Here is a 27,058-nt window from a genome sequence, read left to right as displayed (position 1 = left end):
TGTGTGTGCACATCAGACCATAGGGGCCCCAGTAGAGTGTGTGACTTTGCTGGAAGACCCTTAGCTTGGGAGCTCCCAGCAGGCAGGGGCTATAGTTGTTGTTGTTGTTGTTGTTATTATTATTATTATTATTATTATTATTATTATTACCCTCAGTTCTTAGCATGGTACCTGGCAGGCAAGACTTTCAGTACACATTTGTTGAATGAGCCAGTAAATCAAGTAATTAACTTATTGTGGAGCAGGAACTAAAATGCAGGTCCCAGTAACACATATGCACACCTGAAATTGAACTTCAGCATCCCTCAAATCCATGCTTCCAGACAATTTAGAAATAATTCACATAGATCACTAGTAGAAGTCAGGGGTTCCTGCTACAGAGAACACCTCTTCCTTGGAACAATACCTCACGATTATTGTCAAGGTCAGAAAACAGACAAACAGGAATGCATGGGAAAGAGGTTAGGACCACTGGCAGCCCCCTGCTGGATAGAAGCTGGATAGAAGATGCCAAAACTAGTGAAGTCCTCAGTTTGTGGACCGAGCTTGGAACAAGAAATAGAAGATGCTAAGCACTGAACAGTGCAGCCTCCACCACAGTGAGACAGATGGTCCATCCATTAGGTGCAAGCAGGGCCACAGGCAGGGGCAAGAGGCTTTCTGGAGTTAATGTGCTTCCATCCCTGTTCCCACCTGCCTGTCCACATCAGTAGTCCTCAGTGACAGGCTCTGTCTGAGGGACTTCCTAATTCCAGTGTTTTATTATGTATCAAAGGGGTCTTCTGAGCAGTAAGTATGTCAAGAGCATTGTTCCCAGAGCTCCCTGCCCCTAGATGTGTTGCTCTGTGGACTCAGTGGGCCACTGCTCTCTGATAGAGTTTTCTAGAAACCTCTGTAGCTTCTGGCGAGTGGCAAGTCACTGTACCTGTGTGTAAAAGAATGGTCACATTCTACCTACCCTTTTAAAAAAAATTCTAAATAATTTTTAAGTGGTTCATACACATACATGGAAAGGTAAAAAAAAAAAATTATAGGCTAGACAAGAAATGTTCCTTCCTTTCCAAAATCTCCTTTTTCCTTCCCTGTGGCCCCAAGACAATAACTGTTGCCAGTTTGGTATGTATCATTACAAAGAGATCACACACACACACACACACACACACACACAAACATACATACATACACACAGAGATACACATGCACACACACACGTATGAAAGCATATCCACTTGAATATAATCCCCAAGGGATTCCTATTTATATTTTTCACCTCTGTGCCCTCATATTGAGTAGAGTAACTTACATAAATAGGTGCCTGATAAATGAATGAATGAATGAGTGAAAATATAAATCAAATGTATTTCTGAAAAGTTCATTTTGATAAACCAAGTCCTAACCCTCCTTTATTTGTTCTTCTCATTGGATGGATCACTGGTGGGCAGTAGCTCTGTTTCAGTGGAAAAGAGGATAGCTGTCACTACTTGTATTTCAGGATTGTTGTGTGGCTCCAATGGGACCCTGTGGGATGAGTGTTAGTGCTATTTACTGACGGCCCACCCCAGGGAGAACCCTCAAGTGGAAAGGAGTCTTCTTGGTGGCCCCACTGCATGCACCATGTAACACCAAACAGCTTAAACACACGACTGTGTTTAGTGGCCTACTGTTTGCCTCCTTCTACCAGCATCTTGAGAGCAGGGGCCATGTTCATTATTACCTCTGTGCCTCTAGGATCTTGCATAAATCAGATAAGAAAACAAGCCGTTCTTCCATGAAGGAATTGAGGATAGAGGGGAGGCAGAATAAGCCATTCAGAGACATTTGTTCTCACTGTGTGCACCTGGGCATGTATACACCCCTTCCATGGTTTACATAAGCTCCCACCAAAGGTTTGCAATGAAGGACCAATGTTAGCCCCTTGATTGATGATGGTGAATGCACTTGATTGTGAAAATGTGAATGTTTCAACAAAGCTAGGTAATAAGGAACATCAATACAGCTGTCAGCACTGTCCAATTTTCAGTAGATAAAAGAATAGAATAATTGGTACTGAAAGACAACTCTCTAAATTAGGTTAGATGAATGGAAATACCCCTTTCTTTTAAGCCAAATCATGAGGACATTAACAATGGTAAAAGATTAAATTATAGGCCACTTTGGCCAAATATGATCTGACCTGCAAACATGAATTTCCCAAAACAATATTCTGTCAAAGATGCAGAAATGATATATAATAAGACAACAGAGACAGAGTGGAACAGTATGAGGGAAGCCCAGGGCCCACGTCCTGACAACAGGTCTGTTATAAACCCACCCTTTCTACAAGCTTATTTCTTCCACATGACTATTTGTTCTTCAATTACTTCATTAGTAAAACAGGCATGCAGTCAACAGAAAATATATATTCATGCTCCCATAATGGCAGGCGGGAAGGAGGCCCTAGCAGTGATCATAAAGAGCTCTGCTCTCCAAACACTCCTGATTCAATTCTGTTTTTCATCTGCTAATGGTTGGCATTTGGTGTTGTTAACCATGGATGATTCATTTCAGAGGAACTGCTGTGCATCTAGAGGCTATTTGGAAGGAAATGAGGGTTTCTTGGCTTATTGCTCATCAAGCATTTTAGCAATGTCTCTTTGTAACATTATAAACTCCTTGACAGGGGCTTGGTGCTCACTGTTTCCAAGCTGGCTCCCCGTATCTCATCTGGTGCCTATGGGTCACTTCTAGGAATAAACATTTATTCCATCAAGACAAGGAGGGAGCCCCAAATCTGGAGACTGGAGGATCTGCTCGCAGTGTTTGAGTACCAGTGGCAACAAGCAGTTATACTGGGCTGGAGGTGGGTAAGGGAATGTGGGGTACCTATTGTAAGATTGTACATACTGTAAGATCCATATTATTGAACATCTGCATTTTTATTTTCTTGTTTTCTGTTTCCATGTACTACTAGAGAAGCTGACGTATCCATGGATGTCTGGCAGGCCTGTGGGGTGAACAGGATCAGAATCCATTTCCTAAAGCACATCCCGGAGAGATGGATCAGCACCTTGGAGCTGGTGCCTGGTACTGAAGTTCCCTGCTTAGGGATCTGGAAATTCTCCTTCACCTATCAGAGACTGGACAGAACTTGAAAGGAGAAAGCACAGGAGTATCCAGGCTTGATTTAGGGACTCCTTAGAAAGACGGCAGAAGAAGAGAATGCTGGGATAGGGACTCTATGGAGTTGCTAAGGGGGCAGAGAAAGATCACCCCAAAAAAGGTCAGAAGGGATAAACACCTCAGTACCATTCCTGTAACAGGTGCTCCACCCAACGTCCTAGGCTTGATCGACTTCGACCTGGAACACTCCTCCTCCTTTGGAAACTGGATGGGAGAGAGGCTTTGACCAAGAAGTTACACCCAGAACAACTGCCTTCAAACACAGATTAATCATTTATGGCATTTCATTCGCTTGCTTGCCCAGCATGAAATTTCCTGCCTGCAACACGGATGGCTGTCTTTGTTTGCACCCATTCCATCTATTTAATTTATCAGGTCTACCAGCCATTCCTAAAAACAAGAGCCTTCAAGTTGTCTCGGATGATGAGACATGAGTCTCTTCACTCAGAATGGCCTCTCCATTTCTTCCATGATTACCCAGCCTCTCTTTGCCTTTCCAACCCAAGCCCTGCCTCTTCCTGGAAGTCTTCCTGGATTCCAGTTCCAACTTACTGACATCGTCTTGCATTGCTCTCTGATACTTTGTTCCTGTGAGTCCTGGATTCCTCATGGAATTGCAAGTTCCTTGAAGGCAAGCGCCATGTTTTCTGATTCTGGTGAGTGCCAGCTCTCATTTTCCACTTATCTTCCTGCTTCCCATCCCCCCAAACCCAGCAAGACAACAAACTGGGCACATTGGTTCAAGGACATTGGTGACTATTGTTCACTTAAACAAATGGTTCCTTTTAACTGCCTGGTAACCAGACGGCACTGGGTTCAATAATATAGAAATTAGGAGAAAAGAGAATTGTTATAAACTGAAGTTTAAGTAGGAATCTGAGAGATGCTATCTACATACATCCTGCCCATTGGCAGAGGCAGACTTGTAGCTGGAGGGCAGGGCTCTGATCCCTCTGTCAACACAGACTCCAGAGGCTTTAATGAGAAGGGCAAGTCAGTAGGAAAGATCACTGTCCTGCTTGAAATCAAGTCAGGTCTAGTTTCAGATCACTATTTAGTTATGGACCCACATTACAGAGAGACCCAGAAGCTCCCAACCTTTCCTGTACCAGGCAGCCTTCAATGCTAAGGGAACAGACCTGCTTATTCATGAAAGGGACTCCTGGGGTCACCTGAGGATTAAAAGCTAAGAACTGTAGCTTTATATTTCTGTTAAAAGCTTTCTGAAGAAAATAAACTTAAAAAAAAGCATCAGGGTTCAGGGGTTAAGAGAAGTGGACTTTTTCAGACAGGTACAGTCCTTACTGTGCTGGCAGACCCATTATGAGGGTCCCAACCTAGAGCAGGAGCCTGGACCAAACGAAGCCTGGAGTCTGGACCCGGCAGTTCCTCATAACCAACCCTGTGGCCTCAGGCACATCACTGGCCCGGTTAACTTCCCATCTCCACCTGGAGCTAACACTGTCAGGCATTTGGTAAAGCTATAATCTTGACACGCTTGTTCTCTTTCTGGAACCATAGCTGGTTTGATCACATCTGTCTCAGTGCAACCTTAGAAAAGTCTAGAAGAGAACTAAAAAAGATGTGTTAAGATTTCTGAAATATCCCTTCAGAAAAGTCAAGGAATTAGATGGATTCAGTCTCAAGAAGACAGGTTTAATAACTGCCTCCAAAGAGATGAAGGGCTTTCCCCCCGGGGTCTGGGAGAGCAAGGGTACCACATGCTCTCAGTCTGCACGCAGCAGGCCGGGATATAAGTCAGGCTCCAACAAGGAGAAGTTCCTGACATTAAAGACCTAAGGACCTAAGTGAGTAGCTCAGGAATGCTGGAGAGGGTCCTTCTGGGAATTCCTTCATTTGGGGAAGGGTGAAGAAAGAGAGGATGGAGTCAAAACACAGCAAGGCCTGAACTCAGCAAAAAAAAGCAGTCCCTTACTCCCTGACAGATCTATTGTCCCATAGCTTGCCTCTTTTTGACTCTGCCCTGTTCCTGGGTCTGATGAACATGCCCACAGCCAGAAACCTACCCTTGAACTGTTTCCTTGAACACCTCACCTGCTGCTCCCAAGGTGACTGCCTAGAACTGTGCCCACCCCCTGCCCTCCCTTCTCCCGGGCTTTCAGGCATTCTTGAGCATCTCCTGTATTGAAGGGCACTGTGCCCAGGAACAGTTCTCCTCTGCTTCCTTTTGATTGTGCTACTGGAGATTGAATCAGGGGTGCTCTAACACTGGGCTACATCCCAAGCCCTTTTTAGTTATTAATTTTTTTAAAAAAATTTTGATTCACGGTCTCACCAAGTTACTTGGACTCACCTTAAACTTGCGATCCTCCTGCCTCAGACTCCCAAATAGCTGGGATTACAGATGTGTGCCAGCCTGGCTAAGACACTGTTCTTATAGTAACCCTGCCACAGTACCCGTCACAGTGCTATTATCCCCATATTATGGGTGAGAAATCTGAAGCTCTAAGCTAATAAGCACAACAGTCAGGATTTACATCCAGGTTTGATGGACTCCTAAGGCTATGCTCCTTCCCAGAGGGTAGACTGAATGCTGTCTGCCCTGTGCGGCTACAGATAAAATAGGAAGCGGATGAGTCCAGGTCCCTGCTTCTCATCATCTACTTCCACAACACACAGTCCCTCCAGAACTTGATTTAACCATATGATTTGTGGTGCTTATGTTTCAAAATTCTTCAAATTAGTTGCATCCTCTGCATGTTATTGGAGAAACAATTTGGCGAACCAAACATGCCAGTGAGACCTACTGTTACATCTATTGTCAGTTTAGACTCTGAAGAACTCTCCCGGATGAACCATGCACCAGGATGGAACCCTGCACCGGATGAACCCTGCACCATGAAGGAGAGCCTATAAGTCCTGAGTCAGGCCCTGACCATCTTTCACCTGGAGGCCTATGATCAATAAAAATTGCCATATTATTATAAAGAATAAAAAATCATACACAAGTCGTGCTATAAAAAAGGACAAAACATGAATACACAGCAAGAAACAATCATTTGCATATTTAAGAATTGCTATTTATGTTTCTATTACCTGTGCTAATTACACTTTAATTTAAATATCTGGTGACCCCAGAGCACCATGCTTATGGGATTTTATCTATGATGAAAGCAAAACACTAAGAAGCACCTGAGATAGGGGTTCACACAAGGGCATTCTGGGAGTAGTTTTGCCACTTGGGATAATATAGGTAAAGTTTCTAGGCCTGTACCTGATTGAAAAAGTCCACTTCTCTTTACCCCTATACCTGTAGAAATTAGCCAGCCCTCAGCCATGAGCTCTTGACAAGTGTCTATTCAAATTATACCAAAGGACAAAATCATATGACCAGAAATGACCTTAACTGTCATCTGCCCTGAACTTTTACATCTGGGGTTAGGTTGCCTGGTTTAGCGAAAGCACACACTGGTCACATCCCATTATGGTGAACTGCACAGGACATGCCTGCAGTGGAATTTTATTAGACAGTTAGAAATCACATTATATTCAGCTACAGCGGATGGAGACACCCAAGGCTTTCTAACAGCATGTTAGCAAGAGAAAGAATCTTTTAGCATATCCTAGAAGAAGGGGGTATATTTGCACTGTCTCACCCATACACATTTCTCTGAGCTCTTTGGAATGTGGGTGTGTTGTGCAGTTTGTGCAATTTCTATGAGTACATTTTTTTCCATTGATGGAGCTGGACCATTGGCCACAGGGGAACCAAAGGATGGCTTGAGACAGAATAAGAGAGAGACAAGACTTCAGCTGTGTCTCATTTCAACTCTCTTTTCACCCTGACCACAGAGCAAAATTAGTATTTTCACTCAAGAAAGGGACTTTGACAAGAACCTGTGTCTACAGTCTATAATTCCAACAGGACCTCTGTGATGACTGTGTTTCCCCTGGGCCCTTCGCCTGTGATCCAGGTAGGGAATGTCATGGTTTCTCATTCTCTAGGTCCTTGTCTCACCCTCCCAACCCTTCCAGAACCCAAACCACCTCTGGACCAAAAGCCCTCACAATCCCAGCCACAGGGCTGGGAAAACAGGTAGGCACCATAAATACAAAGCCCAACATCATTTTCAAAAAAAGGATTACTGCAAGTCCATCTACTACCCACAGGAGAGACCCTGAGTCCTGGGAACAGCAGGAAAAAAAAAAGAGTGAAAACACATCTTCTTTTCTTCAGAGCACTTTACAGATTCTGGCATGTGTCAGCATTTCTAAAGTAAACTCTATTTTCTTTAGATGAAAGAGATAAAAAAAAAAAATAGACTCGGAATTTAACCCAGTGAAAATTGTTTTGGCTATTCACAAGCAATAAGCCATAGAAGCAAGAAGTAAAAAAATCCATTGCTTTTGATTTATTTATTCATTCATCGTCCACCTCCTTTCCCTCTAATGTAGAAAAAAAAGAATGCCTTCTACAATTCTGCAAGTCATTAATCTTTTCAAAGAAAAAGAAAATCATCTAAGCCTGCCATGGGTTGTCCAGCATCTTGGAACAGGAAATACACGTTTAATTAAGAATATAAAAGGAAAAAAGAGAATTGATTTTTGCCTATCAAATGTCTCACTGGTTTCTACAATTAGGAGGTCACTATAAAACCTTAAGTCTGGTGAACTTTATCACACATTATGTTACACAGATGTTAAAAGCAGCTACAAGCCTTCACCCTACTAGCTGCTTTGTTTTATTTTATTATTTATTTATTTATTTATTTGGTACCAGGGATTGAACTCAGGAGCACTTGACCACTGAACCACATTCCCAGACCTGTTTTGTATTTTATTTAGAGGCAAGGTGTCACTGAGTTGCTTAGTGCCTCACTTTTGATGAGGCTGGCTTTGAACTCATGATCCTCCTGCCTCAGCCTCTCGAGCTATTGGAATTATAGGCATGTGCCACCATGCCTGGCATATTTATTTTTTAATTTATTGTTGTTGGTGGTTTGCTTGGGTTTTTTGTTTGTTTGTTTGTTTTTTTGAGACAGGGTCTTGCTGCATTTCCCAGGCTAGCATTGAGATCCTGAGCTCAAGCAATCCTTCTGCCTCAGCCTCCCAAATAACTGGGACTAAAGGTATGAAGCACCTTGCTGGGCTAGATTGCTTTATTTCTTAACCTGGGTGGTAGGCACACTGGTAGTCCTTCTACTTCCCTTCAGGCCCTCTTGGAGGTCTTAGAATTTCATACGAAATATTGTTACATCCTCAAATCTTCTACAACAGATTCTATTCTGGGCTGTTCAGTGCTAAAAGCAAAGAAGGGAAGTTGGAAATGCCAAAATGTAATTGCAATAAAAAGCAGAAAGTGTATGTGCCCAATACCCAAAGGATGTTGAAAGCTTCAAACCTGTGCCACATCATTGAGATTTATTAAGAGGACTAGATTCTAGGTGTCATCCTTAGATATACACAATTATCAAATTATTCTGAACACCTGTTGAAGACTGGGCAACTAATTAGCCAAATGAAACCCATGGGTCGCCACGCTCAAGTGTGATCATTTCACCAGCTACTTTGAATTTGCTTACATACTCTTCCCTCAGCACCAATCCCTCACCTAGAGACTGTGTACGAGGTTGTGATGCCCCAGGATTCTGGGGGAGCTATTGTGAAAGGCCGGAGCTTTCCATCTAGGAGAGCTGATAAGCCATCCTTCCAATTGGAAGACAGCCCCTAGGTTTTTTTTCCACATTGCAAAGAGGAAACGGTTACTGTCTCCCAATCTCTCTGCCGTGTTATTAATACTAATTGTTCTATACCCTGCCCAGAGAAAGCACGACAGGAAAGATGCTCCCCAAACTGAGTTTCAGTCCTAACTCCCATCCTTGTCTAAGCTGAAGTTGGTCAGGATCCCTTTGCTCCTGTCTGAATAAGGTTTAATTTTCTAGCCTTTCCTTCTGCCCTGTTTGCTCAGTCTTCACCATCCCGCACAAACCCTTAAAAGGTATTTAGTGAGCAAAGAAAAAAAAAATTGAGAAAGAAGAGGGAGTAAAAAGAAGAGAGACTGAAAGTCCAGCTATCCGAAAAAATCCATAAGCTGTCTAATCAGCCAGAAGGAGCAGCTGTTCCCTCACCCCTTATTCCTCTCTAAGAGCAGGGCTTTTGCTAGGTAAAAAAAACAGACAAAACAATCTATAAGTGCTCTAAAGAAGTAAGATCCTGACGTTTAACACCTTATTTGTTTCATTTCTGAATACCGTTAGACCAACTGGTTTTACTTCCTTCTATGGCACACACACAAACCCCACAGAAGCCTCCTGGGAGAGGCTGCCACTCCGCCAAAGCCTGCCTTGCACACTGCTTGCGGAAATGCCTTTTATTGGCCTCATTTGGTAAGTCAGAAATCTTCCCTCTGCTCCACCAGTTAACAGATGGCTGGTCCCTTTTGGTACACAGTCGTAGCATCTTCAAAATACCCATTTCCTTTAAAGTATGCCAATTAGTTAAATATCACTGTGGTATGTCTCAGCCAAAAAAGGGAAGGGAGAGACCTGGAAGACAAGGGTCAATGGAAGAGGACACAGATGAGAAGTCACACTCTCCTACCTTCGCCTGACGACCCTGAGAGATCGATGATCACATATACTCTTCCTTCTGGCTCCAGATCAATCTGCAATTAAGAAGATCACAGTGCAGGTTAGTGCATTTTGTGTGGGCAACTCAAGGGTTCCACGACATTTCCATCCCAAACTGCTGAATCCTACAGTCACAGAGCCAGGCAATTCCTCGGTCCACAATGTGTCCAGTGAATTAGGAATGAAAGAGAATCAACATTGACTGAACCTCTATGGTGTCCCAGATGCAGTACTAAGAAGTCTGCTGCATACTCCAAAGGTAGCATCTTCCGAGTGGTTCTCAACTGGGATGGATTCTGCTCTACAAGGAACACTTAGCAAACATCTGGAGATGTTTTTGATTGTCATGACTGGCAAGAGAATGCTACAACTGGTATCTAAAGGTAGAGGCTAGGGAGGCTGCTCAACACCTAACAGTGCATAGGACAGTCCCCACAAAGAATCATCCAGTCCAACGCTGCACCAGTGCAAAGGTTGAAAAACCCTGTTATATCTCATCTGAGATAAGGAAACCGTGGTCCAGGTTCTAGGTCCCAAGAGGAGTGGCAGTGCTGAGATTCAATGCCAAGACCAGCCAAAGAAACTTGTGTTCTTCATTCTATACCAACTGCTTCCAGGGGAAGTAAGAGAAGCAAAAGGCACCAGTCCTGTACTCAGAGGATTTATATCCTCATCAAGGAGTTAAGAAGCAGAGAACAGTGCTGTACCAGCTCAGTGATGAGGCACGGAGAACTGGTGACAGGCCCAAGGAGCCTAAAACTGGTACAGAAAAGCAGCCTATGAAGTCTTGATGAGCAAGAAAGCCAGGAAGTTCCAGGTGAAGAAACAACATAAACAAAGGCTCGGGAAGGTGTGTGAGGCTTATGCGAGATGCAGGGGACTGCACGCTCAGGCTCAGTGCTGGCTAGACAATATGCTTTGCAAGCCCAGACTTCTACTAAGGTTGTAAAGAGAAAGTCAATACCACTAACCTCTTACCATTGACCTTCTCTCCCTACCCCACCTTATTCCCTCCCTGCCTCAAATCCAGCTAACTAGATAAAATCACACGGTGAGAGAAAAATCAGAGGGCTGGGTCTCTTGAAGTTAAGACATCTGTGCAAGGTCCGCACTCTCCTTACAGAACTGGGCCCTCTATGAGAGAGTAGTACTCTGGAAAGCTTGGATCACCAAGTCCCCTGGCTAGCTGCACACTCCCCCACAATCCCATCTGTCTACACAGAGCTCTAATTGGTTCATAAGTGCCAGGCTCGCTCCCCCCAACAAGCTGTGCATTCTCTGGAGGGCAGGAACCACTATCCCTCCTCTTTTATTTTTTTCCCATTGTCCCCAACAAGGAGCAACTACACATTTAGCAAGCTACTTAGGAAAAAGCAGTCTGGTGGATTCCTCCTCCTCCTTCAAGGTCAAAGTCAATTATCACCTCCTCTCTGAAGCCTTTCCAGATATGCACAGTCAGAATTCATTACCCACAGTACACCAGACATGTCCTAATCATGGCTCCTGTTAAACCAACATAGTGTCCACATAGCATCATCCCTGCTAGTCAGTATAATAGCCATATCTGCACCCTGCGCTCATGGTCTATTGGTCAGGAAATGCACAATACACATTCCTGAACTTAGGAAAAGGTTCTGTGTTTGGGACATCCATAACCTATCCTGGGTCATTCACCCCTCTAAGCCTTCATCCCCAAGGAAGAAGGGAAGCAGAGGTGACTAGACCATGAGCACCACATGTGAGTGCCTATGAGGCAAAGAAACTGAACTTGAACTTGAACCCCCACCAACCTCTCTCACCCTACCAAAAAAAAAAAAAAAAAAAAATCCAGGCATCCAGAATCACTTTTAAACCCCACTTCATTGTCAGACTTTGCCTTTAATGGCTGAGAGCATTTAAGGTTTCCCTCGAATTTTCATTCTTTTTAAAAGGGAACTTCCATGTCTCATGAATAAAGCCACTAGTGACAGTTCAGGTGCTCTGTCTGGAGAAGGAATAAGGGAGTGCAGTGAGCAGATCTGTACTGCCTCCAGGTATCCCACTGGATTTGCTTACTGAGTCTCGGATCCAGATGGGAACCAACCAACAAATTAATGATTCCATGAGATAACTTTCCTCATCCCTTCCACCCCAAGAGTCCATGATTCTAAGTTTATGGGTAAAGAAAATGTTCCCCAGAACTCTCACCACTAATACTGGCCCCACCACAAATCTTACCCAGCCCCTGCGCTGAATTACAAACAGGAAAACCAACCACTGGTCCTTCTGAACAGAGCCAAACCAGAATCCTGTCCCTGCCAAAGTTCAAAACTATCAGGGGCCCTCTTGCCCCCAAAGTATGGAATTTAAATAATGTATGCCTTTTGTAGATTAGATCATCCCTCCCAACCCCGCCAGCAAAATGAAACACTTTCTCATATCCTCCAAGTCAAAGATTTCCCACGATTGTGGCCTTCATGGGCAAAATACAATGCTATCTGGGAAAAGCAGGGAGGAGGACAGCACAGGAACGAGATGGGTGGCGGGGCCTGTCCGGAGGCAGGCAGTGAGCCTATCTTTGCAGAAGGGGAGTGAGAACTCGTGGCTGGGAGGACCAGTCATTGACAATCAAACGTATTAGGATATTAACGTTCAAGATAGCAATCAGAAACCATTCGAGCGCCCTACTGCTGCCTTGGGGCTGGTGAACTGCATTTCCCGACAGAAAAATAGAAATTAAGCTATTAAACATGCCAAAAGCAACAAAGAGCTTTGCAGCCTGGGCAGATAGCCGCTGAGTGCTGGCCAAACCCCAGCCAGCCAAGTGGGGAGGCTCTGAAAATCCATCTAGGGAGGCGGGACTTCCATGGCGATGACTGGAGGGGTCGCTGAGCACAAGGGGTGGTCACTGAGCACAAGGCAACTTGGTTTCATCACAAATTCTACTCATGATCATGTGGCCTGGATAAATAAAGCAATGTAGGTGCCCAGCCCTGCACAATCCTGAAAGCCGTCAATGGGCAACAGTGCCCAGCACTGGCAATACATAAAAGCAGACCCGCCACCTCCTCCAGCCCTTCCCAGGGTTAGTTCTGAACCCGCTCTGTACTCCGGGTTCCTCCCAGTTGTTCCAGCGCAGCCCTATTCATCAAATCTTTTGAGACCTGGTACCTTTCCTTGACAGTCTTCCAAGTTACCATCTCTGTTTTCTTTGATAATGATCTTATTTCAAGCTACAGTGCCTTTGGCTATCCCTCCATCCAGGGCCAGAAGCCAGGCAGGCAAACACGAGGAGACAAACACAGCCTTTGGCATCAGACCAGAGTTGAAGCCCAGTGTTGTCCCTTCTGAGTGTCCCACTGAGTGGCCTCTACCAGCCTCAGCTTGTTCATCTGCAAAATGGATCATGTGAGAAAGTGTGCAGAGCACTCAGCATGCAAACGTTAGAGTGCGTGCGGTGGGAGAAAGTAGACTTGGTGGGTGGCCTGAAGTGAGCAAGTACCCTCTGTACTCAGACTGCCGTTCTGTGATGTGGAGCTAGTAACAAGTCCCATGTCATTTGGGCTATTGTGAGGGTCAATGAGATCACACAGCAAAAGAGTCATGACCGCTGCCTTTGTTATTCAAAGGCCCAGCCTGCAAATATTGGGCTTCTCAGTCCAGTGTTCTTTCTACTACAACCAACTTGCCCCTAACAAAAAAGGCTATTTTCTCGCCCCAAGTTGATATCATGACATATTCTTCCAGGACATCTCGTGACTCTACAGATATGTTGAGAATATCAAATACAGTACCAAGGTTAGAGTCGTGGGGCGTACCTGACTATGTTCAAAGCCCTTCGAATACCTTCGTTCATTTATTCCAGACAATTAACCTATAAGGCAACAGAGGTGTTCTTAGCGTCATCCTTCGTATGAGAAAACTGAGATGAAGGAAGGTAATTGGCAACTCTGTTCCACAGTGTGCCATGAGGGGCACACCAGCTGCAAAAGTTCAGGCAGCATCTCGCACACCCTGTTTCTGGGAATGTGTCCCCCGGAGCTGCGCAGCCTGGAGGTAATGGGCAGGGTCTAAACCCACACCCTCAGCTCCTGGCTGTTTCTCCCAGCACACCACACCTGCTGGGCGGGAACTCTGCCAACAGGGAGCAAAATCAGAAGGCCTCGCCTGCCCACGAGCCCCGGGCTGCCTGCTCAGTGCAATACTCAGTCCCAAGTGATCCACAGGTGTCTGCATGCCTGGGTTTCAGGGGTCATTGGGTTCAAGGGAAGAGAGGCCAGAAACTCAAAGTCAAGCTTCCTCCTAACCACAAGCTCAACTTTCACCTGAAACCACGAAGCAAATCTTTCCCCGGGACAGACCACGGGGTCACACGCACCCAATTTGAGTTTTGCTTCCCTCTCCAGCTGTCCTCAGGCAGGAAGCTTGGAGACACGCAAAGTCGCATCAGAAAAAGAGACTCCAGAAAGGAGAAGAAGGAGACAGAGAGCTTTGCACTGGCCTTGTTCCACTGTTGAGGTCCCGGATCTTTGAATGTTTGTTTCTTTTTCTTTTTCACTTGGAGGAGGGCGGGGAGTGAAGGAGGAGGTGGAAAAGGAGCCATCAAAAGAGACTAAGGGATTCTTTCCCAGAGCAGAGGACCCACGGCCCAAGTCCTGCACCCCTTTCACTGCTCCCACACATTGGGCATACTGCAAACCGAAGACAGCCTGGCACAGCAGAGGTGAGCCAGCAGAGTGTGGGACATCACACAGCAAGCATAGAGGCCCAAAATGTGGCAGTGTTTAAGCTGCTGGTGGTGCTGATTTTTAAATTAGCAGCTGATTTAATAAAAGACTCTTCATTTGGGGAAGAATTTGCTACTTCATTAGTAGAGCGCACTGACCGGTCAAAAGGCAGAGGGTAAACATGTAATGCAACACTTTTAGGGTTCCACTCTGATAACAGGCTTGAAATGGACTACTTTTCATAAAATAAAGCAGGGAAGAGGACTATTTCTTTCTCAGACCCCTTTCGCTGCAGGGCCAAGACATTAGTGTATATCCCGGCAGGGCAGGACCTGTCTGTCAGCACAAAGGAGAGACCTTATACGTACTTGTGCACATTGCCTCAATGAATGAATGAATGGCCTTATTTTACTTCAATACATTTAAAAACTGGATCTGCACAGGTGAATCATGGAGATGATTTACCTTCGAAGCCATCAACCTATACACAAAGGTTCACAGTAGCTTCATTCCTCACAGCCCCAAACTGTCAATGACCCAAACATCCTACAACAGGTACATGAATGAGCGAACAGTGCTGGAATGGAACTTTAGTCAATCATACCAAAAAATTATCTAGAGACACCAGAGAAAATGGATGCTAAGCCAATTCCACTTGTGCGATGTCCTAGACTAATTTATATTTCAAAAAGCTCATGGGTGACCCCCTGGAGTCAGAGGTAGCCGTGACTACCAAGAGACACAGGGGACACTTTGGGAGGTGACAGAAGCATTCTATTCCTTGGTTGTCAGGGTGCTTAGTGAATGCACCCACTGGCAGAGAGCAACAAGCTGCACTTCGTTAAATGTAAACGACATCTCAATGAATCTTTTTTTTTTTTAAGGAAAAAAAAATGAAGTCCTCATTTCACATAAGGATTCCGCCCAAGTTTCCTTTAAATAACAGATCATCTTCCCACCCTCAGAGCATTTAAGATCTCATATTCCATGTTTAAAAGTAAAAAGACTCATTCAGAGTTTTTCCAGAGCACATCTGTCACACAACATAATGCACACCTACCCGCGTGGGCGCGCACATTCACACACCCACCCACGTGTGCAAACACATTCACAGGCACACAGCTCAGCCACCTTCTCATGTCGGCTGTGATCAAAATACAATAATAGCAAGAAAACACTTCCAAAATGTAGGTTCAAGAGTCTACTGAATTACTTCACTCTGTCTCTGTGTGCAGATCTGTGTTTCCTTGTAGATAAAACAAGATAATTAGACCAACTGCTTTAGAACGTTTTTTTTTTTTTAATGACCTCAGTGACCTAAATATTTATGAATGCAGGACGGCTTAGATAAGTTTTGGTACATCGTAGGCATCACAATACAAGTCCTGAAAAAGAATGAAAGAGATCAAACTGTACTGACATTATAGAACCTATCTCTGGGGTGTACTAAGTGGGGGTGGCAGGGTGGGGAAGCAAGGGACAAAATGTTTGTTTTGCTCTTCAGCCATGGGGGTATGTGGGTGTACACACACACTTGTTCTGAAGACAAACTGTCTCTGGGAGGAGTCCTAATCAATAGGAAATAGAGGCTGCCTCAAGAGGCAAACACTACAGAATGAGAGCAAGAGAGATCAGAAGAAGCTGATTGTTAACCTTTTTGAACCATTAGGAGGCTGAAGCAAGAGGATTGTGATTTTGAGGCCAGCCTCAGCATCTTAGCAAGGACCTAAGCAACTCAGTGAGACCCTGTCTCATAATTAAAAAAAAATAATAATAATTATAATAAAAAGGGCTGGGGATGTAGCTCGGGGTAGAGCACCTCTCAGTTCAATCCTTCCTATCAAAATAAATAAATATAAAAAAATGAAATGTATGTTCCAAGATAACCTGTTACAAAGTTTAAATGAATACCTTTTTTAAAAAAAACAAAATGTCCCTTTCACCTGGCAGCTGTTTCAAACTTCCACACCCCCCACCCCCATTGTAGAATGCTCCCTCGCATCTGGCTGGCAGATTGCTTTCCTATCACCATCAGAACCAGCTGAGGTCATAGAACCAGCTGAGTTGCATCCATCATCTCTGGGGAAACTCGTATTTTCTGGACCAGAGGCCTGTGTTCCACACCCTACCTTTTGATGTGCTGGAAAAGGAGCAAATTCAGGTTAGCACCTGCTTTCTCTCCTCAGTGGGGCTCTCAGAAATGGTCCTGAAAAGAGATGGCGCTCTCTGATGATGAAGGTAGCTAAAAAATAACTTCATGCACAAATGCCCTCCTGAGCAGAGAAAACACAAGAAGGTGCCAAACCTAAGGTGGAGAGGGTATAATGGTTTACAAAGCATCCTCTGGTCTGGTCACTGGATAGTGTTTCTGCATTCTTGGTGGGAAATGGCAGGACAGGACTGTGTACCCTAAGAGGAGGCAATGAGCACAAACCACAGGAAAATGTAGCCACTTCCCCCAGACATTCAGAAGAGATAGACTCCCTGCTCTCAATCTGCACTTTGCAGTTTGCTTTTTTGATTTGGAACGGTCGCTCTCACGGGGTGTATTTGGATGTGTGTTTTATTTTACATTTCCTATGTCTTATGTGAAGCCGGTGTATCTCAGTGGTGGAGAGGAATAGCTCTGAAGCTAGTCGACTGGGGTTCAAATCCCAGCTCTGCCTATTATAAGCTGTGTGGCACTGGCTTTGATTTCCTCATCTGATAGATTGAGAGTGTCACTATGATGCCAGGGAGGATTCAACAAGATGGCAAAGCTCTTGGAGCGGTGCCTGACATGCAGCTGGCTGCCCACAGACATTAACTGCCGGGTCATTGTTATTATTTCCACCCAAACCATGAACACCTCAACCACATCCAAAACCACATCCTCCTTGAGGGTTCCACAGTTCCTGATCCAGAGATGGACACAAGGCAGATAATCCATAATGAGGCCCAAGTGGAACTGAACGAATCCACATGGAACAGAGGCAAACTCACTTAGCAGCTCAGGACTTGGCAACAACAAACATGTCATCTTTGTATCAGGACTTTTCTGTCTGATAACATCACAATCTAGCAGAACCTTTCACCAGTGGCTGCTCACAAAGATGACTCCCTTCAAAATCAAACATATTGTCATTGTTGTCCAACCCTTTGAGTTTCTCTAAAAGAGAGATTGTTTTATTCATAATAAGCATCACAGTTGTGATAAACACCCTTTACTGAGCACTCTACATGTGTTATCTAGCCAGGGAGGAATATCCTTATTCCTAAGAGCTGCATAGGTGACAAGACTGAGGCTCAGAGATGGAAATAACTTGTCCACCTTCTCATCCTCTGAAGAAGAGCAGTGTGGATGGAAGCAGGACTCTCCAACGCCAAACCCAACACTCCCGACTGTTACCCTGGAGCTTGGCACCTGCCCAGCAAGCAGCAGGTGCTCCAGGAGACTGTGAAAGAACAAATTGTAGCTGTTCCTGGGGCCCATGCTGTGTGGATAATGATAACAGAGTTGCTTCTTGGACACAAGAGCAACAAAAGCAAAGCCCTATCATTGCCCTCCTGAAAGGCTGGCTTAAAGCACACCAAACCCACAAGCAAGACAGCTGGGCAGCTCAGACTGAGCACAGATGTGATGCAGGCTGCCCAACCTCAGGGAATAAATGGCCTCCAGGGACCATTCCTGGATGGCGATATTCTGTACATCAAGTCCTATTTGCCATTGCTTCTCTTCATATAGTTGGAGCCATTTTATAAAAATTATGGAAGCATGAAATTTAAGAGTCAGAAGCAACTTTGAACTGACTTGGTTTAGGTGCGCAAAGAAACAAAACCAGGGTAAATAGTTTTCTTTTGCCTGCAAAACTAGCCAAATTTTCTTTTGGATTATGTATTTATATGTTATTGAGTAATTAAAATATAACCAAAACTAACTATTGTAATGTGTTTAGTTTTAAGAAATCAAAAAGCTACATGTCTCCCTGTGATGAGAAGCAATAGTTCTCTGTCCCATTGGTCCCCAGAGGGAACTGATTTTAATAATTCCTACTTGGGTTTTGCTGGTAGTTATAGCTATGTTCCTGAATAAAATGTCTGTACCTCAGTTTCCTGATTTCTGTCTTGCTCTGCAGCTGAGATAGATGAAGAATAGCTCACTCACAATCTTTTTTTGTGTGTGTGTGGTACCAGGGATTGAACACAGGGGCACTTGACCACTAAGCCACATCCCCAGCCCCATTTTGTATTTTATTTAGAGACAGGTCTCACTGAGTTGCTTAGCACCTCACAAGGCTGGCTTTGAACTTGCGATCCTCCTGCCTCAGCCTCCCGAGCCGCTAAGATTACAGGCATGGGCCACCATGGCGAGTTCACAACCTTCTTCCTCTTCCCTTTCCAAAAAATAATAATAATGCATCACAAATTCTTAGTTTGGGGGCTGAGGATATAGCTCTGTGGTAAAGTGCTTGTCTGGCACACATGAGGCTGGGTTCAATCAGAAAGGAAAGAAAGAAAGGAGGAAGGGAGGGAAGGAGAAAGGAAGAAAGAGAGAAGAGAGACAGGGAGGGAAGAGCAGAAGATTAGAAAAGAGAGGGAAAGGAGGAAGGAAAGATCTGTCATCTGTCTTTATCTTTGGATTCTCAAGGTTGACAGCACTGACATTCTGTTCTCTAATCAGAATTAAGTTCCATGTGTATACATTGGTACTAAAGTCTGAAAACAAGTTAGTGGTATTTACATATGATGCCTTTGTAAATTGTATTAGATACACTTTCCACTGGCCCAATGTAGCAACCCATATGCCACTCAATGGGTTATAGATTTACCATCAAGTTCAGGTGGATTATTCCTTTTTCACTCTACCAGTTGCCTTTCTCAGATCTTCAAGTTTTCCTAGGGTCATTTTCTCTCAGGGTTTGCCCTTCTGGAGACCCTCACTGTCCTGTCCTCCCTCGTCCGCCCTCACTGCCCTCTTGTGCTGCACAGCTATAGAACTGCACATCCTTTCACTGCTCAGCTGTGTGCAGCCACTGTTATTAGAATCCATTATCTTCTTTGTTCTGGATCGTTCCCTTGGTTTTGTTAATAGAGCGCATTCTGATTGAAATACTGATCAAGAGTGGATAGAAAACCAATTATCGAAAACCTTTCCACCTGTCTTCACACATAATTGATAATATGGCTAGATATAAAATTCTAGGTTAAAAAAAAATCACAACCTGCTGGGCGTGGAGGGGCACACCTGTAATCCCAGCAGCTTGAGAGACTGAGACAGGAGGAGCACAAGTTCAAAGCCAGCCTCGGCAATGGCAAGATGCTAAGCAACTCAGTGAGACCCTGTCTCTAAATAAAATACAAAACAGGGCTGGGGATGTGGCTCAGCGGTTGAGTGCCCCTGAGTTCAATCCCCAGTACCAAAAAAGGAAAAAAAAATCACAATCTATCAAAACCTTCTAACATCAACACTATCAACAGGCTGATACTGCTTGACTGCTCTGTTTAGTATGTCACTTAGTTTGCCTGTTTTGTTTTCATTCCCTGGAAGTTTGGGATCTGTTTTACTCTCTGTGTTTTAAAATTTCACGATGATGTGTGTCATGGAGTCTTTTCTGATCCATTGTGCTGAATGAAATAACTTGTGGGAGATGCTCTTCTGTTTATTCATTGAAACTGGCCTCTTGGTTTTCCTTCTTCTTTTTATGAAACTCTCATGCAGATGTTGGATTGATCTTTAGTTCTCTCACCATATGGTATATGGAATATAGATTTCCATTTCTTTTATCTTTTTATTCCATATTCTAGGAGATCTCCTTGACTTTATCCTATAATCCTTCCACTGCATTTATTTCTGACAATATGATGACTTTCCAAAAGTGCCTTCCTATGTTTTTGTGGTGTTCTCTCTCTCTCTCTCTCTCTCTCTCTCTCTTTCTGGTTTTTTTGTTTGTTTGTTTGTTTATGAATACCACACCTTTCTAAGGATACCATCCCTAATTGCCCTTAGGGTTAGATGCTGGGAGCTGCCCTTAGAGCAGGGACCCCTGCTTTGCTGGTTCTCCCCAAGCCATCGTACCATTGGTCTTTCAAGTAACCTGCCAGTTTTATACCCTGGGAGTCCAGATCCCTCTGCAGTGAGAGTGGTGGACGTGATTCCACGCAAAGAACCCCTCAGATGCTGGTCATCAGACACAGAGCTCATCCGCACCCTCTGCAGAAAGCACAGTCCCCCAGCCTGGAGCCCCGCTCTGCAGACTCACTGGCTCGTGGTAGGCTCTAGGACCCTCTGCCCCTGCTCTGGGCTAAGGCTCCTGGGTGACTCCAGTCTGCTCCGTCAGTCACCACCCTGCCCTCTACTCTCACTTTCCGGACAGTCACTGCAATGGTGTGACTATGGCTTCCTCTTTGCTTGCTCAGTGGCTATGGGCCTGCCACCCTTCTTCCTTTTCTATTACTTAGATGGAGTTTTAAGCAGCCAAAGAAACAAACACATTTGCTCTAAGGCCACCTTGAATGGAAATTCCCAAAACACATCATCTGAAAGGATAATATGCAGTGTTGGGGACAGCAGGGAGAAACAGACACAGCTCCACACTGCTGATGAAGTGTAAATTGGCACAGATTTTGTAAAGAGTATTTTGACATTATATAGCAAAAAAAAAAAAAAAAAAAAAAAAAATCCCTTGACCTTGCAAATCTACTTCTGGGAACTTATCCCAAATTACACATGTGCAAAAAGATTTAACTACAAGGATGATCAATACAGCATTTTATTTATTTATTTATTTATTTATTTATTTATTTATTTGGTACCAGGAATTGAACCCAGGGACACTTAACCATTGAGCCACATCCCCAGCCCTTTTTATTTATTTTTTTATTTTGAGACAGGATCTCCCTGAGTTGCTTCGGGCCTTGCTAAGTTGCTAAGGCTGGCCTCAGCCTCCTGAACTGCTGGGATTAAAGGCTTGTGCCAATGTGTCTGCTCACTATAGCATTTAAGAGTGTAAAATTAGAAACTAATTCTTTAGTAATAGCAAACTATTTAAATAAATTGTAGAATGTTCAAATTATTGGATACCATATAATCATGAAAAAAATCTTTAGAATCATATTTAATAATATGTAATGATATTACAATATGGTATTATGTGGGAGAATTAGATCATAAAGGAATATGTATTCTGTGATCCAGTTTTGTACACCTAGGATGTGTTTGGGGTAGATGCACACACAAAGGAAAAGATGGTTATCTATCTACAGAGGAGTGGACTACTGTGTGATTTCTATTTCTTTGTGCATATATCTATAGTCTCTAAACTTTCTATTTTTTTCCTACTTCCTACTATAACTTTGGGGTTAAAAATAAATAAGGACATTATCTAACACAATCCCCCATATGCAGGTAAGAAAACTGACACAATGAGGTTGAGCCAACCATTCAAGCACCTCTGCAAACTGTTCAGAGTTAAAAGAAAGAAAAATAAACTCATTTATCTTAATTTTCAGTTCTTTAAGGTATGAATTTAAAAATGAGAAGTCATTTCTAAATTTGCATATTTCTTTAAAAATGTAATTTTCTGGTCAAATGGTAACAGCCCCACTCAAACCCAATTACCAATTATGATGATAAGGAGCTGGTATATTCCTCAGAGGGGTACAGATTGAACACACTAAGAAAAAGCTTCAAATAACATAAACTAGGTTAAAAATCCTTTGCTTTGATCACATGTCCTTCTTTATATGATAATGTATCTCCAATTTTGTGGGGTGACTCAGCCCTATAGTTTTTTTATACGTTACCTCTAAACTATTTCTCATGTAACAAATTGTCATGGCCACAAAGAACTCATTGATCAAGTGACAAGCTTCCATTATGAAGTCACCATACAGTGCCCCTCACCTAGCTGCAGAGTGCTACCGTCTTGGTTTCCACAGCCATTCTTTGGAATATATTCCCCTATTGTCTTGAACATCCAATAAAACAGAAAAAAAAAAAAGAAAGAAAGAAAAAAAATGCTGGTTTTAAGAAAACCAAGCAAAGTCCTCAAACTTATTTCATTGAAATCAAAATGCAATTAATAAAGCAGATCAAAATCAGTGATATTTTTCCCTTCAATCAGACATTCAACCCTCTGTGCTGAATTTTAAAAGTAGCAAAATTTTAAAACTTTTATGTGTCAAGATGGTAAAGGAGAGGTAATTAAGAAGTGTGGCACAGTTTTTTTAATTTCTGGGATGGAGTCCACGTTTCCACAGAATCTAATGATCATCTCAGAACGTTCAACTGATTTCTGTAACTAAATGAATACAAACATTTTCAGGTACAAATTACATATGAAAAGCCAGGACTAGCTACCCTGTGAAAATGGGCAACTCCTGCTATCCACTCTTACAATGTCTGGGCCTTTACAAATGAACAGGTTCACTCAGCCAGACAGTAAAGGAGACTTCCACCACCGAAGCCCACACCAACCTCTTAGCAGGGAAGATGCTTGCTGAAGTGCACAGCCAAGGGGATCTGAAAATAGCGTGTTCATGCTCTGCATGTCAGAAGGCCACTTTCTAGGTGTGGCTTTCTGTCCTGGATATTAGATTTCCACATGGAATCTGGGCCAGTGCAGATAAAGGTTCTATCACTTGTGATGTGTTCCAGACCACAGGAGAGGGATTCTGTGAGCTCAGACCCAGAGTGCTTAGGGCCATTTACAATTGTTAATTAATTAAGAGGTGGCAGGGCTCCCAGTAAGTAGAAGAAAGAAACCACTCCCCAAGCACAAAGGAGGTTCTCAGCCCTCCTAGGACATCAAAGGGAAATAAAGTTTAAAACTTTTAAGTCTATCCTTATAGCCATCCATCAATGCTTTGTTTAGGATAGAAGAAACTGAAACCCAGTTTCCTCAATAGAGCTTTTCTAATTTGTTTTGCTTTTGATTGTCTTTCACTTAGAGTATTATATGCCTTATTTGCAAGAAAAAAAAAAGCAAGTTCAAAGTCTGGGTTTGGAGACTATGTTAATTGATCCCAGGTCATCAAGGAAAACCTTCCTGATTACTGGAAGGATCAGCCCTGAGCACATCTGGGGCAGAGAGAGGAGCAAGTGTAAAGACTGGGAGATAGGACAGATCTTAGTTAGCCTTTGCCAGGAGTCAGTGGATATGGGAATAACTGGGATCAAGTGGAGGAAGCTGCAGAAGCTGAGGTCAAAGAGGTGGCATGTGGCAAATACTCTATGGCTCTGAGTGGCATGGGCGTCCTCAGCAGAGTTTGAGCTCAGCAGTGCATGCTGTGACTCCCACTTTAAAAGAACTCATCAGGATGCCATGTGCCATGTGGAGAGCAAAGCTTAGGCACAAATGAGGAAGCAAGAAGGCCCCTTAGGAGGCCATCACAATGATCCAGGCAAGAAAGAATGGTGGCGAGGAAAGGTTGGCAGTCATGGGAATTGGCCAGAGTGTGCGTATATTTTGAACCAAAAGGGTATGCTGAGGGTTTGCACACAGGGTAAGAGAGTTAGGCAGTGCACAGAGATTTCTGGCCTGAGCAAAACATGGACGTGCCCCCCACTGAGCAGGGCAGAGAACAGGATGGGCATGGGCATCAGGAGCAGGTTAACACAGACTTAATGTCCACAGCTGGGAACAACTAGATAAAACCAATCTGAAGTTCAGGGGAAAGGTCCTAGCATAAAGTATAAATTTGGTTATCTGTGCAGGCAGACAGATGGCACAGATCCACAATGCCTGACCCACAATTCTGACAGCCAGATAGTTTTAAAATCTGAAAGTTCTTTTGAAGTTTGGATCAAGATCAATTGTCAAAAAAAGCTGACCCAAATTAACACAAGGATACTTATTATCTATATTTATTTCACTTAATGTGAATATTTACACATTTGTGATATAGAAATATTAATTTATTTGATAATGAAGGATGATCATGAAGGGGTGATACATGGTATACAAAATATATGCTCTATCAACCTTCTAAAATTCAAAAAAGTCTGACTTTCTAAGCAAATCTGGCCCTGTGGGTTTTTGATAAGGGATGTAGATCTACAGTTTGATTCATGAAACTGGAGGAATCAGGATTAACCCCAAATGCCCTCCAACAGAGATCAGGAAGACGAGGACAGAGCTGCCCAGATGTCAGACCTCAGTACAGAGGCCTGACCTCTGCTGCCCTGGGTGGAGTCTACTTTGACTTCCCTCCTTCCTCTCTCCAAACCACCACCACCAACAACACACACACACACACACACACACACACACACACTGGCCCCAGACACACAGAGTATAAAGGCTTTTGTTCTTTTTGTTTTTATTTTTTGTCTTTTTTAGTCTTTTGTCTTCAAAAGAGACATATATATGTCATCCTCTTAAAACACACACACATACACTCTCACACACACACATACACTCACAGACACAATATAGTTGTTTTTAATCTAGTCATAACACTGATTTCTTACACCAACAAACTAACTCTGAACACTTTGCAAGGTGGGGTTTGTGTGGTGAGGAAAAAAAGATAGAAAAACTGAACCAACGTTTGAAGTTAGCATAAAGACATTTCCTGTGGCTGGGAAACCTGTCTGCCTGCTGCAGCTGCTCTAGGGTACCTACATGTCCCATCCTCCACCACCAAGCACCCCAGCTCCAAACTTCTATCAGGATGAAGTGAGGGGGTCTGCAACGGGTGTCCCAAGTCCCTGGTCTTTTGACTGGAGTGAAAGACTGGGGCACAGGCCCCTGCCCCAGTTCCCTCCTACACTGCAGAATCACCAAGTCCCTTAGGTGTACCTTCGTGGCTTAAAACAGGACATGACAAAGGGGCAAGGTGAAGAGGCTGTTGATATAGCTGCTGAATGGACACAATTACCACTCCATTCATTCTGGGGGGGGGGGGGGTCCAGAGTTGGCAGGTTTGCTAAAGGTAGTGGCTTTGTAAACAACAATGAATAAAAATGAAAAGGCAAAGCATACTGCTGAATCCATCCAGCCCACCAAATGGGCCACATTCTTCTGCCTTTTCCAGGGTTCCACTGGCCAATCTCCCCCAACCACTTCTGCCTTGTTCCTTCCTAGTCTCAGAAAACCTCCACGTAGACCCAGATTGTTGACCCATTCAACTTCTAAGGAAGAAGAGACAAGGAATCTCTATCAGAACTCCCAGGAACCCCATCATGAACAGATGAGCAACACTCAAAAAGTAAGAAATACCACACAGAGGGAGGGGGTGGGGATAATTAAATACCAACTAGAAAGTTGGACATTTTCTGCTCTACTTCTGAGTATGTTTGAAATTTTCCAAAATACAAAGATAAGGAGGAGGAAGAGGAGGAGGAGGAGGAGGAGGAGGAGGAGGAGGAGGAGAAGGAGGAAAAAGCCAAGGGAGGAGAGGGGTGAGGGTGACAGGAAACCAATGTGAACACTCCACTGGACAGTGGTCAAAGGTCAAGCCCTGGTTTTCCTAAAGATCTCAGTTGGGGAATGAGTCCTTGACACCCATCTGTGTCCCTGTGGGGGACACAAGGATGGATAACTCCCCAGGCTACAGGTATGCATTCTGGGAGTCACGATGTCCCCCTGAGGGTCTCCCCAGCTCTTTTCTTAGTCCTCTCCTTCCGAGGCAGCAGGGAGTGGTTGTTATTAAAACCTTGTTCAGAATTTATAATGATAAGTGCTTTGGAGAAAAGGAGCTGATCACTTCATCCTTGCCTTTCTTCGTAAAGACGTTTTCCCTGACATCAAAGCGTGTCTGTTTACCTTCCATGATTGGGGAGGACTAATGGAACTAATTGTGCAAACAACAGGACTATCCTGATGGAGCCTGCAAATTATCCCTGGTTCCCTTTGATCGCCCTGAGATTACCTCACCACAACCAACCCTGGGAAACTTCTACGTGGCACGCTCAGCTGTGCCCCATAGACAGCCAGGGGTGCAGACTCAGCACCACATGGGATGGCCTCTGGGTGTGAAACGAGCCTGCCAGCTGCCACGAGGTGCCAAGGGAAAGCCAGCAAGCCCGTGAGCATGTGCTCCGAGGGCCAAGATCGGCCCAGCCCAGCCAGATGCCACGTGCTCGCTCGCCCCAGGAGCTGCTACCCTCTGCGTGGGCACTGACTGAGCAAAATCTTTACCAGCACGGGGACAGAGGCACCTGCCCAGAGCACATGCATCTCAGACGCCTGGGTGGCTGCCAGTTCCGCACGTCCTAGCTCTTCTCAGCAAGCACATTTAGAGCACAGTTCAGAGGTGGAAGTGAGTCCCGGAGCAACTTGGGACAGAAACACAAGACAGCCAAAGGAACAGGTGTGGTACACCTGAAGCACAATTACAGACAGATGGAAGCTGCTCTCTTAGAAAGCCTGCAGGTGGCACCTGAACCACGCAGCTAGTGGCACCTACCACCATGGTTCACTCATGACTTTTCTTTCTGCTCTCTGTCCCAATTTTATTGCTATGGGGTGATTATTCTGGAGTGTAATGCATCCCCTGGTACCCAGTCAAACCTGTGGAAATCCACCACTACCTCTCCTAGAAAGTCAAATTACCGCTGATTCTCTAATTCATGAATCCATCAGTGAATGACAGGCTTCCGGATTTAATGAGATCCAAGGC

At 44.1% G+C, this 27,058-nt stretch overlaps 1 protein-coding gene across 1 annotated transcript in view; it reads right to left on the bottom strand.

Annotated features, from left to right (window-relative positions):
* Positions 1-27,058, bottom strand: part of Prkce (protein kinase C epsilon) — a 477,543-nt gene that overhangs the window by 288,243 nt on the left and 162,242 nt on the right. Inside the window, exon 2 of the mRNA XM_026385723.2 lies at positions 9,721-9,784. Within this exon, the coding sequence (XP_026241508.1) occupies positions 9,721-9,784 (64 nt within the window). The remainder of the gene's footprint in view (positions 1-9,720; positions 9,785-27,058) is intronic.

The sequence above is a fragment of the Urocitellus parryii genome, chromosome 12 (assembly GCF_045843805.1).
Source record: "Urocitellus parryii isolate mUroPar1 chromosome 12, mUroPar1.hap1, whole genome shotgun sequence".
NCBI classification, from domain to species: domain Eukaryota; kingdom Metazoa; phylum Chordata; class Mammalia; order Rodentia; family Sciuridae; genus Urocitellus; species Urocitellus parryii.
This window is presented reverse-complemented; position numbering and strand designations above follow the sequence as displayed.